General features: G+C 39.3%; 1 protein-coding gene across 7 annotated transcripts in view; it reads right to left on the reverse strand.

Annotated features, from left to right (window-relative positions):
- The window catches only part of VPS13D (vacuolar protein sorting 13 homolog D), a 354,551-nt gene that overhangs the window by 284,497 nt on the left and 54,163 nt on the right, over positions 1–15,891 (reverse strand). For all 7 annotated transcript variants that reach the window (XM_077151248.1, XM_077151249.1, XM_077151246.1 and 4 more), the window contains 2 exons: positions 8,378–8,504; positions 6,569–6,749 (listed from right to left, as the gene is read on the reverse strand). In XM_077151248.1, coding sequence (XP_077007363.1) covers positions 6,569–6,749; positions 8,378–8,504 — 308 coding nt within the window. The remainder of the gene's footprint in view (positions 1–6,568; positions 6,750–8,377; positions 8,505–15,891) is intronic.

The following is a 15,891-nucleotide window of genomic DNA, read 5'->3' on the forward strand; positions in this document are numbered from 1 at the left end:
CGTTACGAGAGCAACACTCAAAAATCTGTAGTGTTTCTATACACTAGTAATGAACAATCTGAAGGGGAAATCATGTAAAAAATTCCATTTACAACTGCAACCAAAAGAATAAAATATTTAGGAAGAAATTTAACCAAAGAGACAAAAGACCTATACAAGGAAAACTACAAGAAATTGTTAAAAGAAATCACAGAAGGCATAAATAGTGTTCATGGTTTGGAAGACTAAATATAGTTAAGATGTCAATTCTACCTAAATTGATTTACAGATTCAATGCAATATGAATTAAAATCCCCAAAACTTATTTTTCAGAAATAGAAAAACCAATAACCAAATTTATCTGGAAGGGCAGGGTGCCCTGAATAGCTAAAAGTATCCTGAGAAAGAAAAATGAAGTTGGAGGTCTCACGCTACCTGGCTTTAAGGGGTATTATGTAGCTACAGTGGTCAAAACAGCATGGTACTGGCATAAAGATAGATATACCGACAAATGGAATAGAACAGAGTGTTCAGATATAGTATCTCTCATCTATGGACAACTAATCTTTGATAAGGCAGTCAAGCCAACTCACCTGGGACGAAACAGTCTTCAATAAATGGTGCCTAGAGAACTGGATATCCACATGCAAAAGAATGAAAGAGGATCCATATCTCACACCCTACATAAAAATTAACTCAAAATGGATCAGAGAAATAAACAGATCTAAGACCATAAAATTTCTAGAAGAAAATGTAGGGAAATATCTTACAAATCTTATACTAGGAGGTGGTTTCCTAGATCTTACACCCAAAGCATGATCGCTGAAGAAATAAATAAATAAATGGAAACTCCTCAAAATTAAATACTTTTGCACATCAAAGAACTTCATCAAGAAAGTTAAAAAAAAAAAAAAAAAAGACAACCTACACAAGGGGAGACAATATTTGGAAACGATATATCAGATAAAGGTCTAGTATCCAGAATATATAAAGAGATTGTCAACTCAACAACAAAAAGACAGACAATCCAATTACAAAATCGGCAAAAGACTTGAACAGACACTTGTCAGAAGAGGAGATACAAATGCCCAAAAGGCACATAAAAAGATGCTCAACTTCCCTAGCTATAAGGGAAATGCAAATCAAAACCACAATGAGATATCATCTCACACCCACCAGAATGGCCATTATCAATAAAACAGAAAATGACAAGTGCTGGAGAGGATGTGGAGAAAGAGGCACACTTATCCACTGTTGGTGGGAAAATCAAATGGTACAACCACTGTGGAAGGCAGTTTGGCAGTTCCTCAGGAAGCTAAATACAAAACTGCCATATGACCCGGCAATACCATTGTTAGGTATCTACTCAGAGTACATGAGGGCAAGGACACAAACGGACATTTGCACACCCATGTTTATAGCAGTATTATTTACAATTGCCAAGAGATGGAATCAGTCCAAATGTCCATCAACAGACGAGTGGCTAAACAAACTGTGATATATACATATGATGGAATATTATGCAGCTATAAGACAGAATAAAGTTACGATGTATGTAACAACATGGATGAACCTTAAGAACATTATGCTGAGTGAGATTAGCCAGAAAACAAAAGGACAAATACTGTATGGTCTTACTGATGTTAACTGACATTACTGAATAAACTTGGAATATTTCGTTGGTAATAGAGACCATCAGGAGATAGAAATAGGGTAAGATATTGGGTAATCGGAGCTGAAGGGATTAGATTGTGCAACAGGACTGATTGTAAAAACTCAGAAATGGATAGCACAATACTACCTAACTGTAATACAATTATGTTAAAACACTGAATGAAGCTGAATGTGAAAATGATAGAGAGAGGAGGCCTGGGGCACAAATGAAATCAGAAGGAAAGATAGACGATAAAGACTGAGACAGTACAATCTAGGAATGCGTAGAGTGTACAATGATAGTGACTAAATGTACAAATTTAAAAAATGTTTTTGCATGAGGAAGAACAAAGAATTGTCATTACTGCAGGGTGTTGAAAATAGATGGTAATTAATATTTTAAAATTTTAACTTATGTGTGAGACTAAAGGAAAAATGTTTATTTGGTACAAAATTTACATTTTAGTACATTCCCTAATATAACTTATGTAGACAGCTTAACTGAACAGCGTAAGTACATGGAACCTTGAGTAGGGCATGAGATTTTGTTGGTTTGTACAGAGTGATGCCCCGATAAATCCCAGAGTGATTTGAACAGTGAATAAAAAAGTATTTGCAAAGCCCCCTTCGGTGAATAGTGAGAAAGGTGGAAAATTCAACTTCCCCAAGTTGAATTCTTGATATTCTCACAAGTAGTGGGGACAACCAAAGCAATAGGCTGGGCCCCCAATCTTGAGGTTTGTTCATATAAAACTTAACCCCACAAAGGATAGGTCAAGCCTACTTAAAACTAGACCTAAAAATCACCCCCAAGAGAGCCTCTTTTGTTACTGAGATGCGGTCTCTCTCCAGCCAACACTACAAGCAAACTCACTGCCCTCCCCCTATCTACATGAGACGTGACTTCCAGGGGTGTGGACCTTTCTGGCAATGTGGGACAGAAATTCTAGAATGAGCTGAGACTCAGCATCAAGGGATTAAGAAAACCTTCTTGACCAAAAGCGAGAGGAGTGAAATGAGACAAAATAAAGTGTTAATGGCTGAGAGATTCCAAACAGAGTCGAGAGGTTATCCTGGAAGCTATTCTTATGCATTCAACAGATATCACCTTGCTAGTCAAGATGTAATAGAGAGGCTGGAGGGAACTACCTGAAAATATAGAGCTGTGCTCCAATAGCCATGTTTCTTGAAGATGATTGTATAATGATATAGATTTCACAAAATGACTGTGTGATTGTGAAAAACTTGTGTTTGATGCTACTTTTATCTATCTTATCAACAGACAAGTAAAACAGATGGAATAAAAATAAATAACAGGGGGAACAAATGTTAAAATAAATTTAGATTGTAATGCTAGTGATCAATGAAAGGGAGAGGTAAGGGGTATAGTATTATGATTTTTTTCTGCTGTCTTTTTATTTCTCTTTCTGAATTAATGCAAATGTTCTAAGAAATTATCATGATGATGAATATGCAACTATGTGATGATACTGTGAATTACTGATTATATATGTAGAATGGAATGATCATAAATTAAGAATATTTTCATTTGTTTGTTGTTTTTTTTTTAATTAATAAAAAAAGAAAAAAGTGCATGGAGGAAGTGAGGGTTGGGAACAATGGAAATAAATTAAAAGATAGCTATGGAGATAGGAGATTGGTAAGAACATAAAAGCATTTTTTTTATCTTGGGTGCATATCCGGGAATCAAACCCAGGTCTCCCACATGGAAGGTGAGCATTCTACCACTGAACCACCTGTGCACACAGAATGTATGAGCTTTTTATCTACAGTTTATTACTCTTGTATTTTTTTAAAAAAGAAGCATATATTCTCTGGAAGGTGTACAGAAAACTCCTAATACTGGTTGCCTCCAGGACAGAAACTATATAGTTAAGTAAAAATAATTGAGATTTGTCTCCAAGTACTTAATTTATATATAATCTTTTACCTTATACTGATAAAAGTCCCTGAAAGGGACTAGACAATTTGCACTTTATTCCTAAATTTCCTTTTTTAGAAAAAGCTAAAGCTAAACTTCACAGGTAATTAAAATGCTATTGTTCTAGTTTGCTAGCTGCTGGAACGCAATATACCAAAAATGGAATGGCTTTTAACAAAGGGGAATTTAATGAGTTGCTAGTTTACAATTCTAAGGCCGAGAAAATGTCCCAATTAAAACAAGTCTAAAGAAATGTCCAATCAAAGGCATCTAGGGAAAGATACCTTGGTTCAAGAAGGCCGATGAAGTTCAGGGTTTCTCTCTCAAGTGAGAAGGCACATGGCAAACACAGTCAGGGCTTCTCTCTCTCAGCTGGAAGGGCACATGGCGAACACGGCGTCATCTGCTAGCTTTCTCTCCTGGCTTCCTGTTTCATGAAGCTCCCCGGGAGGCATCTTCCTTCTTCATCTCCAAAGGTCGCTGGCTGGTGGACTCTCTGCTTCGTGGTGCTGCAGCATTCTCTGCTCTCTCTGAATCTCTTTCTCCAAAATGTTTCCTCTTTTATAGGACTTTAGAAACTAATCAAGCCCCACTCAAATGGGTGGAGACATGTCATCCCCTAATCCAGTTTAACAACCATTCTTAACTAAATCACATCATCCAGGGAGATGATCTCTTCACAGTTTCAAACACACAGCATTGAATAGAGATTATTCTACCTTTATGAAATGGGATTTGTATTAAAACATGGCTTTTCTTAGGGGGCATACTTCCTTTCAAACCAGCACAGCTATATAATAAATAAGGAATATAAGCTTTCCAATTACATTTAAAATTTCTGCCAACTGCTTAGGTAATCTGCTATATGAAAGACAAATTAGTAAGTACAAAATTATCAAACTCATGAGATGCAGTAAAAACAGTAAAGGAAAGCTACAGCTGCAAACACCTGCATTAAAAAAGAACTCTCAAATTGATCCCCCAACTGTACACCAACTCTTCTAGAAAAAGAAGAGCAAACTAAACAAACAAAAATCAATATACTAAACTGACATGCAAAAATCAGTTGTATTTCTATATATCAGCAATTTAATTCAAGAAGGAAATTGAGAAAACTATCCCATTTACAAAAGCATCAAAAAGAATAAAATACTCAAGAATAAAGTTAACCAAGGAGGTGAAAAATTTGTTCACTGAAAACTACAAAATATTGCTGAAAGAAACAAAGGAAGATTTAAATAAATTGAAAAACTTCTCATGATCATGGACTGGAGGACTTAATATCATTGGCATGACAATGTTACCAAAGTGATATGCATATTTAATGCAATCCCTCAAAATCCCAATGGTGTTTTTTACGGGAAGGAAAAAAACACATCTTAAAATTCGTAAGGAATTCCAAGGGACCCAGAATAGCTAAAACAATCTTGAAAAGGAAGAACACACTTCCTGATTTCAAACCTTACTAAAAAGCTACAGTAATCAAAGCAGTATGGTACTGGTATAAGGGTAGAAATATAAATCAATGGAACAGAATTGAGAGCCCAGAAATAAAACCATATGTATGGTCAACCGGTTTTTAACAAGGGTGCCAAGACCATTGAAGACCATTTCCCTGTCAAGACCAGGGAAAGAATAGTTTCTTCAACACATGATGCTGGGAAAACTGGATATCCACGTGCAAAAGAATGAAAGGTAGACCCCTACCTCCTAACATATATAAAATTTAACTCAAAATGAATCAAAGACCTGAATTTAAGAGGTGAAACTATAAACTCAGAGTAAAACACGGGGGCATATCTTCATTACCTTAGATTTGGCAAAGCTTCTTAAATATGACACCAAAAACAGAGGCAACAAAAGCAAAAAGATAAAATGGACTTCATTAAAATTAAATCTCAAAATAAATAATTCTCTGTGCATCAAAGAACACTATTACTATCAAGACAGTGAAAAAACCCATAGAATGGGAGAAAATATTTGCAAATCACATTTTTGATGAGTTTAATATACAAAATAGACAAAGAACTCTACCACTCAACAACAAAAAGACACGACAACCCAATTAAAAAATGGTCAAAAAAACTTAACAAATTGTCGACAGTACATGAAAAGATGCTCAGCATCATTAGCCACTAGAAATGCAAATCAAAACCACAATAAGATACCACTTCACACCCAAGATGACTATAATTTTTTAAAAAATTCTTTTTTAAACAGAAAATACATACTGGCAAAGATGTAGAGAAATTGAAACCCTCATGCATTGCTGATGCGAATGTCATTGTAAAAAACTGGCAGTTCCTCAAAAAGTTAAACACAGAACTACCGTATCACCCAGCCATTTTACTCCTAGGTATGCAACCCAAAAGAACCAAAAATTGGGACTCAAACACAGTTGTATTCTATTATTCATAGCAATATTATTCACAATACCAAAAGGTGGTAAACACCCAAGTGCCCACCAACAGATGAATGAATAACCAAAATGTGTATATAAATACAACAGAATACTATTCAGCCATAAAAAAGGAATGTAGCTCTAATACATGCTATGGCATGGATACACCTCAAAAGCATTATGCTCACTGAAAAAAGCCAAACACAAAAGTACAAATATTATGATTCTATTTCTATGAAACATCTAGAATAGTCAAATTCATAGATGCAGAAAGTAGGATTAGAGGTTACTAGGAGCTGGAGGAAAGGGGAAATGGGATTTACTGCTTAGTGGGTACAGAGTCTGCTTTGGGGGGCTCATTTTGAAAATTCTGGAAACAGCTGATGGTTGTAAAATATTGTGAATGTAATTAATGCCACTATATTATGTACTCAGAAACAGCTGAAATGGCAAATTTTATTCTGTATTTTTTTTTAAGTTTTTTAATTGTCTTTACTTGTTTCAGTAAAATTTTCCAGTTTTTCCTCTAGAAGCTTAAATATCTACTGATCAGTTAAACTGGAAAAGCAACTTGGATAAATCAGACCACCTACCGTCTGCCCCTCAATAGCAGCTCGCTGGCGCCCTAAGACATCTTGCAGCTGAGTGAAATGCTGAATGAAGGCCACCACCTCTGCCTGAAAGCGCTGGGTATGCACATACTGCACAGAGGCCATCTGGAGGCTCACTCGAACATCATGTTCTCTCCGGAGAAGAGGGTCAGGCTGCCCATATCTAAGAATAAGGATAAAATCTGATTCACACTACAGCAAGACACAAGTTAGTATTTGAAGAAAACTTCTGTTGATTTAAGGGTTTCCCTAGAAAACAGCTTTTGAAATCCACAATCAAGTTTTCAAAGCATACTCCATTTCCAAACTTCTGTAATACACTGAGTACATTCAATAAAATTCTGGTCTGATAGCCTGGGTTATAAATATGTCGGGCAACTCCAGGCTCTGAATTCACTCTTGATTTGAGAACTCCCTCAGAGACCACTTATGGTTCTAACCTTTTCCCTATGCCTCTTTTTCCTTGCTTTTAAGGAAAAGTGATACTCTTGGTCATTCTGTTTCTGGAAGGAATTGTAACAATACAGCCTTGAAAGGTAATAAAAATAAGGTCATGAAATAATGAGCAAAGAAAATTAAACATCAAACTAATGTTTCTAAGAAAAACTGTCTTCTACAGACAGAAAGAAGTTCTCTTTTTACTTCAGTTAAATGAAGGCCAACAAGTTTTGTAATCCACATTCAAAGATAAATTAGAGAACATTTACAAATGGTTTTGAATTTAATAGGGCATGGCGCCATGGGAATAAATGATTATACAGTAATAGTCATTAGGGAAAGGAACTCACATTTGCTGAGTACCTCTTTTGCACCAGGCAGAAAATTTAAATTATCTCACTTACTAAACAATCATGCCACATAAGGTATATAATAACATAAACAAATCAACCTAAATTCTCCATTTAGTGTGATGTATTTCCTCTGAAAAGTCCTCAGATATCCATTAGACCATTTTTTCTCACTTTTGGTTGAATACTAAAATCACCTGGCCACATTAAAATTTGTTTTAAAAAGACTGAGGACTACCCTAGACCAACTGAATCGGAATCTTTGGGGGCAAGACTAGACATCTACAGTTGTTGCTTTGTTTTATTCTAGAAACATACAGACAACCCAAAATTTCCCCTTTTAGCCACATTCATAATTATTAATTAAGTTCACAACCTTGTGCTACCATCACCATCACCCATTACCAAAATTCTTCCATCACCCCAGAGAGAAACTCTGCATAATTTAAGCATCAGCAGCTATAGTTTTTAATAGCTCAACAACAAGGTTAAAAAAACATCCTTTTTAAACTTTCTGCCTTCTGAGAGGACCATTTTTAATAACCAGATAGGCCTAAGAAAGGATTCATATAGATCATGTTCATACAAGGAAAAAAACACATAACGCAATTTTACGCCCACACATCAATTATTTCTCAGCTTAAAATCATTGTATTCAACTCCTGGTGTTTGCCCTTGCAAAAAAAAGTAAAAAGAAAAATTATTGTAGAACTTTTACACTAGTCCTCTCAATATTCAGATAGAAAAACCAACAAATGAAGATTCAGTGACCCGCCTAAGGTCACACAGCACATTACTGGAAACTCTGCTATGACAGCCCAGGTCTTTAATAATCAAAATGATTTCAATCATACCCAATCTGTTTATAAAGCTTGAGTTGCCCACTTCAACACAGATCCATTCTCATGAAATCTAATATAAAATAGGACTCTTCACAAGCAGATTTTATCAATTTTACCTAAGAAGGTAAAAATATCAAGTGAGAAAAGATTGCTCTTCTTACTTAAAAGTCTGGAAAATGAGTGCTTCATCTCCACTTGTAGTGAATCGTTCTCTGTAGAACTCTCCGTGAGATGTAAGGTCACTTAGAGACAGGCTCCCGATACTGCCCTGTAAGGCCAGGTCTCCCTCTACGGATGTTAAAATTAGAGCACATTATTATATATCTCTTTTTGTCCTACACCTTAAATATGATAGGAACAAAAACTCAGATTCACATGCCTCAGTCTTTTCATTATTTAACCGTACAAAATGTCAAAAGCAAATTTTCACATTCCAATACACCCAGGAAATATTTTATATAATACTTCAAATAGTCTCAAGGCAGAAGTCCAAAAGGGACTGAATAAGATAAAAAGAATACATGTTAACATTTACAAGGAATAAAAAGTGAAATGCACACAATTTTTTTTAAATCCCCTCCCTTCTCCAAAAACATAAACGTGTAAGCTCATAACTCCCACCTTAAATTCCTGCTACCTAGCTCCTACCATTCACAGGTCCTCTTCACTGTGCTACTCTGCTGGCCCTTCCCCTTACAATCACTCAAGATGCCAGCTCCCAACTTAGTCCTTCTCTCTAGCTCCTTATTCACCTCCAGCCCTTGCAAAGCTGACCTCTCTTATCACCTTCCAGCCCGTCTCCTCTAGTCTGAGACTGAGTGTCCCACCTTCTGTTCAAGGCAGATCCCTCTTCCTTCAGCCCGTTCCCCCAGCCCTGAATCCCTTCTCTTCCAGGACTCTGATCCATTAATTATCCCACCTCTCTTCTGTATCTTCAACCTCTTCCCACTACCAGCTTCCCCTCCCCACCAGGCTAATTAATGAATTAATTGCTCTATTAATCACTTTCATTTTAAAGGGAATTTGAAGCAGTTTTCAAAGACACATGCAATCAATTCCATATAGACAAAGAGTTAAATGTAAAAAATGAAACCATAAAGGAATTTGCAGAACATATGCATGAATGTTTCCATAATTTTGTTGTGGGAAAGGACTTTATTCTAAGCACCACATCAAAGGCAGAAATCATAAAGGAAAACACTGTTGGATATGAGTGCATAAAAATTAAAATCTCTTTATGGACAAAATAAAACCCTTAGCTTACTGATTATATATGTCGATGTTTTATTTGGTCTGTTAAATTTTTTTTAATTAATAAATGAATTTTAAAAAAATAAATAAAAAATATAATAAAACCCTTAGAAAGGTTCGGACATCAATAAACTGTAAAAATACCTAAAATATGTATGAGAGACAATGAGTAAAAACCTCTCTATATATGTATGGAGCTCTACCAAGCCAAAACACAAAGCAAACATTCAACAGAGAAAGGGCAAAATACGTGAACAAGAAATTCAGAAAATAATAAATACAATTGGCTACAAAGGTAAAAGGCAAAAGACTTCTTTAGTAATCAAAGAAATATTTATTAAACAATGAGTTATCCTCTTTTGCTATCAAATTTACCATTTTTTAAAAAAAGTGTAATACCCAGTACTGGCAGGAGTACAGAGCCCTCATACACTGCCAGAGGAGCAATGCCTCATCTAGAAATTCATCCTATGGAAATGAGTAAAGATGTGGGCAAAGATTTATGTACAAGGAAATGCCCAAGTTGACTCTTGAGGGGTTACCTGGAATTGGGGGAAGACGGATACAAAGGGCATTCTGGACAGAGAAAATACAACCCAAAGCATGGTCAGCCAAGACCACTATGATGCCCCTTTCATACTGTGGAAAAAGCTGTCAGCAAAAGCACGGGACTGTTTATGGCTTTTGCTAACCTTTCCTTGGCTTTTGACTCTGGTCTGGGATCAGTTATAGGGTACAGTGTAAGAAGCCTATGCAGACCCGTGAGTACAGATGGATTTATAGAACCTGAGTGTCATGGTCAGGTTCATGTGTCACCTTGGCCAAGTGGTGGTACCTGTTTGTCTGGTTGGGCAAGTGCTGGCCTGTCTGTTGCAATGAGGACATTTCACAGGAATAAATCACGATCATGTCAGCTGCATCCACAGCTGATTCCATTTGTAATCAACCAAGGGGAATGTCTTCTGCAATGAGTGATGCTCAATCTAATCACCGGAAGCCTTTTAAGGAGGATTCAGAAGAGACAGGCTGTCTTCCTGCTTCAGCTGGTGAGACTCTCCTGTGGAGTTCATCCAGACCCTCTGTCGGAATCATCAGCTTCACAGCCTGCCCTGCGGATTTCGGATTCTGCATTTCCCTGGTCACGTGAGAAACTTTTATAAATTTTATATTTGCAAGTGTTCCCTGTTGATTCTGTTTCTCTGGAGAACCCTAACTAATACATCTTGGTACCAGAAGTGGTTCTTAAGAAACAGAATCTTAAAAATGGGTTTTTATGACTGGTTTTCTACTCTGACTGGACTCAAAGGCACTAAGGACTCTGATTCCCATAATCAGAATGACACTCCCAATCCAAGGAGTGAGTTGGCAAAAGAGATAGTCAAAATATCACCATTCGATTCTACTAGAGTTTCACTTGTACAAAGCCAGGCTCTGGGAGATAATGTTCTGACACCTTTATGGAGTTTTGTGGAAATAAGAGGTATAGAGATGTTGGCTGGTTGTTGTTAGATACACTGGCTACATTAAGGAGTGAAAGGGATGGGCTTAAGGCTTCAAATGAGAAGCTTAAGTGCCATCTGACAGATGTAGAAGTTTCTATAAGTATCCTGAAGGAAAATCTTATTTTCTATACCCGTAGACTTGAGGTCTCTGAAAATCAGACTCAGAATCTGATTGTTAGAGTAGCAACTTTACAACGTAAACTGAAATCTCAATGTTGTATGGTGTCTGCTGTTAAAGCGAGAACATTGATTGGAAAGGAGTGGGACCCTGAAAAATGGGATAGTGACATATGGATTGATACTGATGTCGGGGGTGAGGGTGAAACCCTAGGTCATGCTGAGTCTTCTTTAGATAACCCTGTAACACTTTGCCCCGAGGACACAGCTGCCCCACCTCCAGTCTGCCTTGAGGAGTTGGCCACCCAACCTCCTCCTGAAGGGATTAGCCCTAGGGTGATTAATCCTGTTTCACCAGAGGAAACTGCAAATGAGGGCCCTGAAATAAATGGTTTGGAAGATATTTCTAATTCTTTTCATGACCCACCCCACCACCCCTCATTTCTTCCAGACCTATAACTAGACTAAAGTCCCAACAGGCCCCTAAAGGTGAGGTACAAAGAATCACACATGAGAAAGTACGTTATACTCCAAAAGAACTGTGCAAGTTTTCCAATTTACATAGACAGAAATCAGGGGAATACGTGTGGCAATGGATTTTAAGGGTGTGGGATAATGGTGGAGGAATATAAGGCTGGATCAGGCCCAATTTATTGATTATGGGCCCACTAAGCAGAGATTCTGCATTCAACGTTAAAGTTCGAGGGGTTAGAAAAGGTATTAACAGTTGTTTGAATGGTTGGTTGAAGCATGGATCAAAAGGCAGTCGACATTACCTGAGGTTGAAATGCCAGAACTGCCCTGGTATAATGTTGATGAGGGGATCCAGAGGCTAAGAGAGACTAGAATGTTAGAGTGGACTTATCCTGCAAAGCCCGCTTTTACATCCCAGGAATGTCCGGAGGATGCACCTTTTACCAGAAAGTAAGAAATAAGTTTGTGAGACTAGCACCATCATCGCTGAAAAGCTCTGTAGCTGCACTTCTCTGTAGGTCAGATATTATTGTAGGAACTGCTGTCACGGAGCTAGAATCCTTAAACACCATGAGGATGACATAATCCCGAGTTGGCAAAACCCAGGTGGCAACACTTAACTTCCAAAGACAGGGTAGATGTGGCTATTATAATAGACAGCAAATTCAAAGCAGGAGTCAAAATTATATGACTTGTAGTAAATCATGGGGTACCTAGAAATACAATAGAAGGGCAGTCTACTAAATTCTTGTTTGATCTGTATAAACAAAAGAGTTCTAGGTCAAGTGAACAGAAGTCTAACCTGAATTGTAAAAACACAGTCACGGCCCCTTAATCAATTTCCAGACTTGGGACAGTTTACAGACCCAGAGCCCCTTGAATGAAGGGGACGCCAGGTCCCTTTGGAGGAGAACCCTGTTACACTGCCACAATTTATACTGTTAATCTTCCTCCAAGCCTTCTCCAAGGAGACTGACAGCCTTTTACCAGGGTAATTGTGCATTGGGGCAAAGGAAATGACCAGATATTTGGGGGATTATCAGACAGTGGTTTAGAAGTGACATTAATTCCAGGGGACCAAAATGTCACTCTGGTTCACCAGTCAGAGTGGGGGCTTATGAAGGCCAGGTGATCAATGGAGTTTTAGCTCAGGTCTGTCTCACAGTGGGTCCAGTGGGCCCCTGGACCCATTCTGTAGCTATTTCCCCAGTTCCAGAATGCATAATTGGTATAGACATACTGAGCAACTGGCAGAATCCCCATGTTGGCTAACTCGTGCAGTGAGGGCTATTATGGTGGGAAAGGCCAAATGGAAGCCACTAGAACTTCCCCTACCTAGCAAAATAGTAAATCAGAAATAATATCGGATTCCTGGAGGGACTGCAGAGATTACTGCCACTCTCAAGGACTTGAAGGATGCAGGGGTGGTGATTCCTACTACATCCCCATTCAACTCTCCTATTTGGCCTGTGCAGAAAACAGATGGGTCTTGGAGGATGACAGTGGATTATCATAAACTCAACCAGGTGGTAACTCCAATTGCAGCTGCTGTTGCAGATGTGGTATCATTGCTTGAGCAAATCAATACATCTCCTGGTACCTGGTATGCAGCTATTGATCTAGCAAATGCTTTTTTCTCAATAGCTATTAGTAAGGACCACCAGAAAGTTTGGTTTCAGCTGGCAAGGTCAGCAATATACTTTCACTGTCCTACCTCAGGGGTATATCAACTCTGCAGCCCTATGTCATAATCTTGTCCACAAGGACCTTGATGGTTTCTCCCTCCAACAAGACACCTCATGATATCACATTGAGGATATCATGTTGATTGGACCTAGTAGGCAAGAAGTAGCAACTACTCTAGACCTACTGGCAAGGCATTTGTGTGTCAGAGGTTGGGAGATAAATTCAACAAAAATACAAGGGCCTTCCACCTCAGTGAAATTTCTAGGTGTCCAGTAGTGTGGGGCATGTCAAGATTTCCTGTCTAAGGTGAAGGATAAGTTGCTGCATCTGGCCCTTCCTACAACCAAAAAAGAGGCACAATGCCTAGTGGGTCTCTTTGGATTTTGGTGACAACATATTCCTCATTTGGGTATGCTACTGTGGCCCATTTATCGAGTGGCCAGAAAAGCTGCCAATTTTGAGTGGGAACCTGAACAAGAGGAGGCTCTGTGACAGGTCCAGGCTGCTATACAAGCTGCTCTGCCACTTGGGTCGTATGATCCAGCATATCCAATGGTGCTGAAAGTGTCAGTGGTAAATAGAGATGCTGTCTGGAGCCTTTGGTAGGCCCTATAGGAGAATCACAATACAGACCTTTAGGATTTGGGGCAAAGTCTTACCATCTGCTGCAGATAACTACTCCCCTTTTGAGAAATAGCTTTTGCCTGCTACTGGGCCTTAGCAGAGACTAAACACTTAACCAGGGGCCACCAAGTTACCATGAGACCTGAGTCACCTATCATGAGCTGGGTGTTGTCTGACCCACCAAGCCATAAAGTTGGGCATGCACAGCAGCACTCCATCGTAAAATGGAAATGGTATATACGAGTTAGGGCCAGAGCAGGTCCTGAAGGGACAAGTCACATGAAGAAGTGGCCCAAATGCCCATGTTCTCTACTCCTGCCACATTATCTTCTCTTTCTCAGACCAGAGCTATGGCCTCTTGGGGAGTTCCTTACAGTGAATTGACCGAGGAAGAGAAAACTCAGGCCTGGTTTACAGATGGTTCAGCACGATATGCAGGTACCACCCAAAAGTGGACAGCTGCAGCACTACAACCCCTTTCTGGGATGTCCTTGAAGGACAGTGGTGAGGGGAAATCCTCCCAATGGGCAAAACTTCGAGCAGTGCACCTGATTGTTCATTTTGCTTGGAAGGAAAACTGGCCAGAGGTGCGTTTGTACACTCACTCATGGGCTATTGCTAATGGTTTGCTGGATGGTCAGGGACTTGGAAAGACCATAATTGGAAAATTGGTGACAAAGAGGTCTGGGGAAGAAGTACGTGGATAGACCTTTCTGAGTTTGCTAAAAACATGAACATATTTGTGTACCATGTGAATGCGCACCAGAGGGTAACTTCAGCAGAGGAAGGTTTTAATAATCAAGTGCATAAGATGACCCGTTCTGTGGATACCAGTCAGCCTCTTTCCCCAGCAACTTTTGTCATTTCTCAGTAGGCTCATGAAGATAGTGGTCATGGTGGTAGGGATGGAGGTTATGCATGGGCTCAGAAACATGGACTTCCACTCACCAAGGCTGACTTGGCTACAGTCACTGCTGAGTGCCCAATCTGCCAGCAGCAGAGACCCACACTCAGCCCCCGATATGGTGGCACCATTCCCTGAGGTGACCAGCCAGCTACATGGTGGCAGGTTGATTATATTAGATTACTCCCTTCATGGAAGGGGCAGCAATTTGTTCTAACTGGAATAGACATATAACTCTGGATATGGGTTTGCTTTCCCTGCACACAATGCTTCTGTTAAAACTACCATCCATGGGCTTACAGAATGCCTTATCCATTGTCATGGTATTCCACATAGCATTGCTTCTGAGCAAGGAATACACTTCACAGCAAATGAAGTGTGGGAATGGGCACATGCTCATGGAATTCTCTGGTCTTACCATGTTCCCCATCATCCAGAAGCAGCTGGATTGATAGAACAATAGAATGGCCTTTTGAAAACTCAATTATGGTGCCAACTAGGTGGCAATACCTTGAAAGGCTGGGGTAATGTTCTCCAGGAAGCTGTGTATGCTCTGAATCAGCATCTGCTGTATGGTGCTGTTTCTCCCATAGCCAGGATCTATGGGTCCAGGAACCAAGGGGTGGAAATGGGTGTGGTACCACTCACTATTACCCCTAGTGATCCACTAGGAAAATTTTTGCTTCCTGTCCCTGAGACCCTGAGCTCTGCTGTTCTACAGGTTTCAGTTCCAAAACAGGGAGTACTTCCTCCAAGAGAAACAACGATTCCATTGAACTGGAATCTAAGATTGCCACCTCGTCACTTTGGGCTACTCGTGCCCCTGGATCAACAAGCCAAGAAGGGGAATGCATTATTGTCTTGGGTGACTGACCCTGACTATCAGGGGGAAATAGGAGTGCAACTATACAATGGAGGTAAAGAAGAGTTTTCTCGGAATATGAGAGATCCCCTAGGGTGTCTTTTAGTACTACCATGCCCTGTGATTAAACTCAATGGAAAACTGCAACAGCCCAATCCAGGCAGGACTACCAACGGGTCTGAAACTTCAGGAATGAAGGTTTGGGTCCCCCCCACCAGGCAAAGAACCACAGCCAGCTGAAGTGCTTGCTGAGGT

This window comes from Tamandua tetradactyla, chromosome 2 (genome assembly GCF_023851605.1).
Source record: "Tamandua tetradactyla isolate mTamTet1 chromosome 2, mTamTet1.pri, whole genome shotgun sequence".
In the NCBI taxonomy this organism is placed as follows: domain Eukaryota; kingdom Metazoa; phylum Chordata; class Mammalia; order Pilosa; family Myrmecophagidae; genus Tamandua; species Tamandua tetradactyla.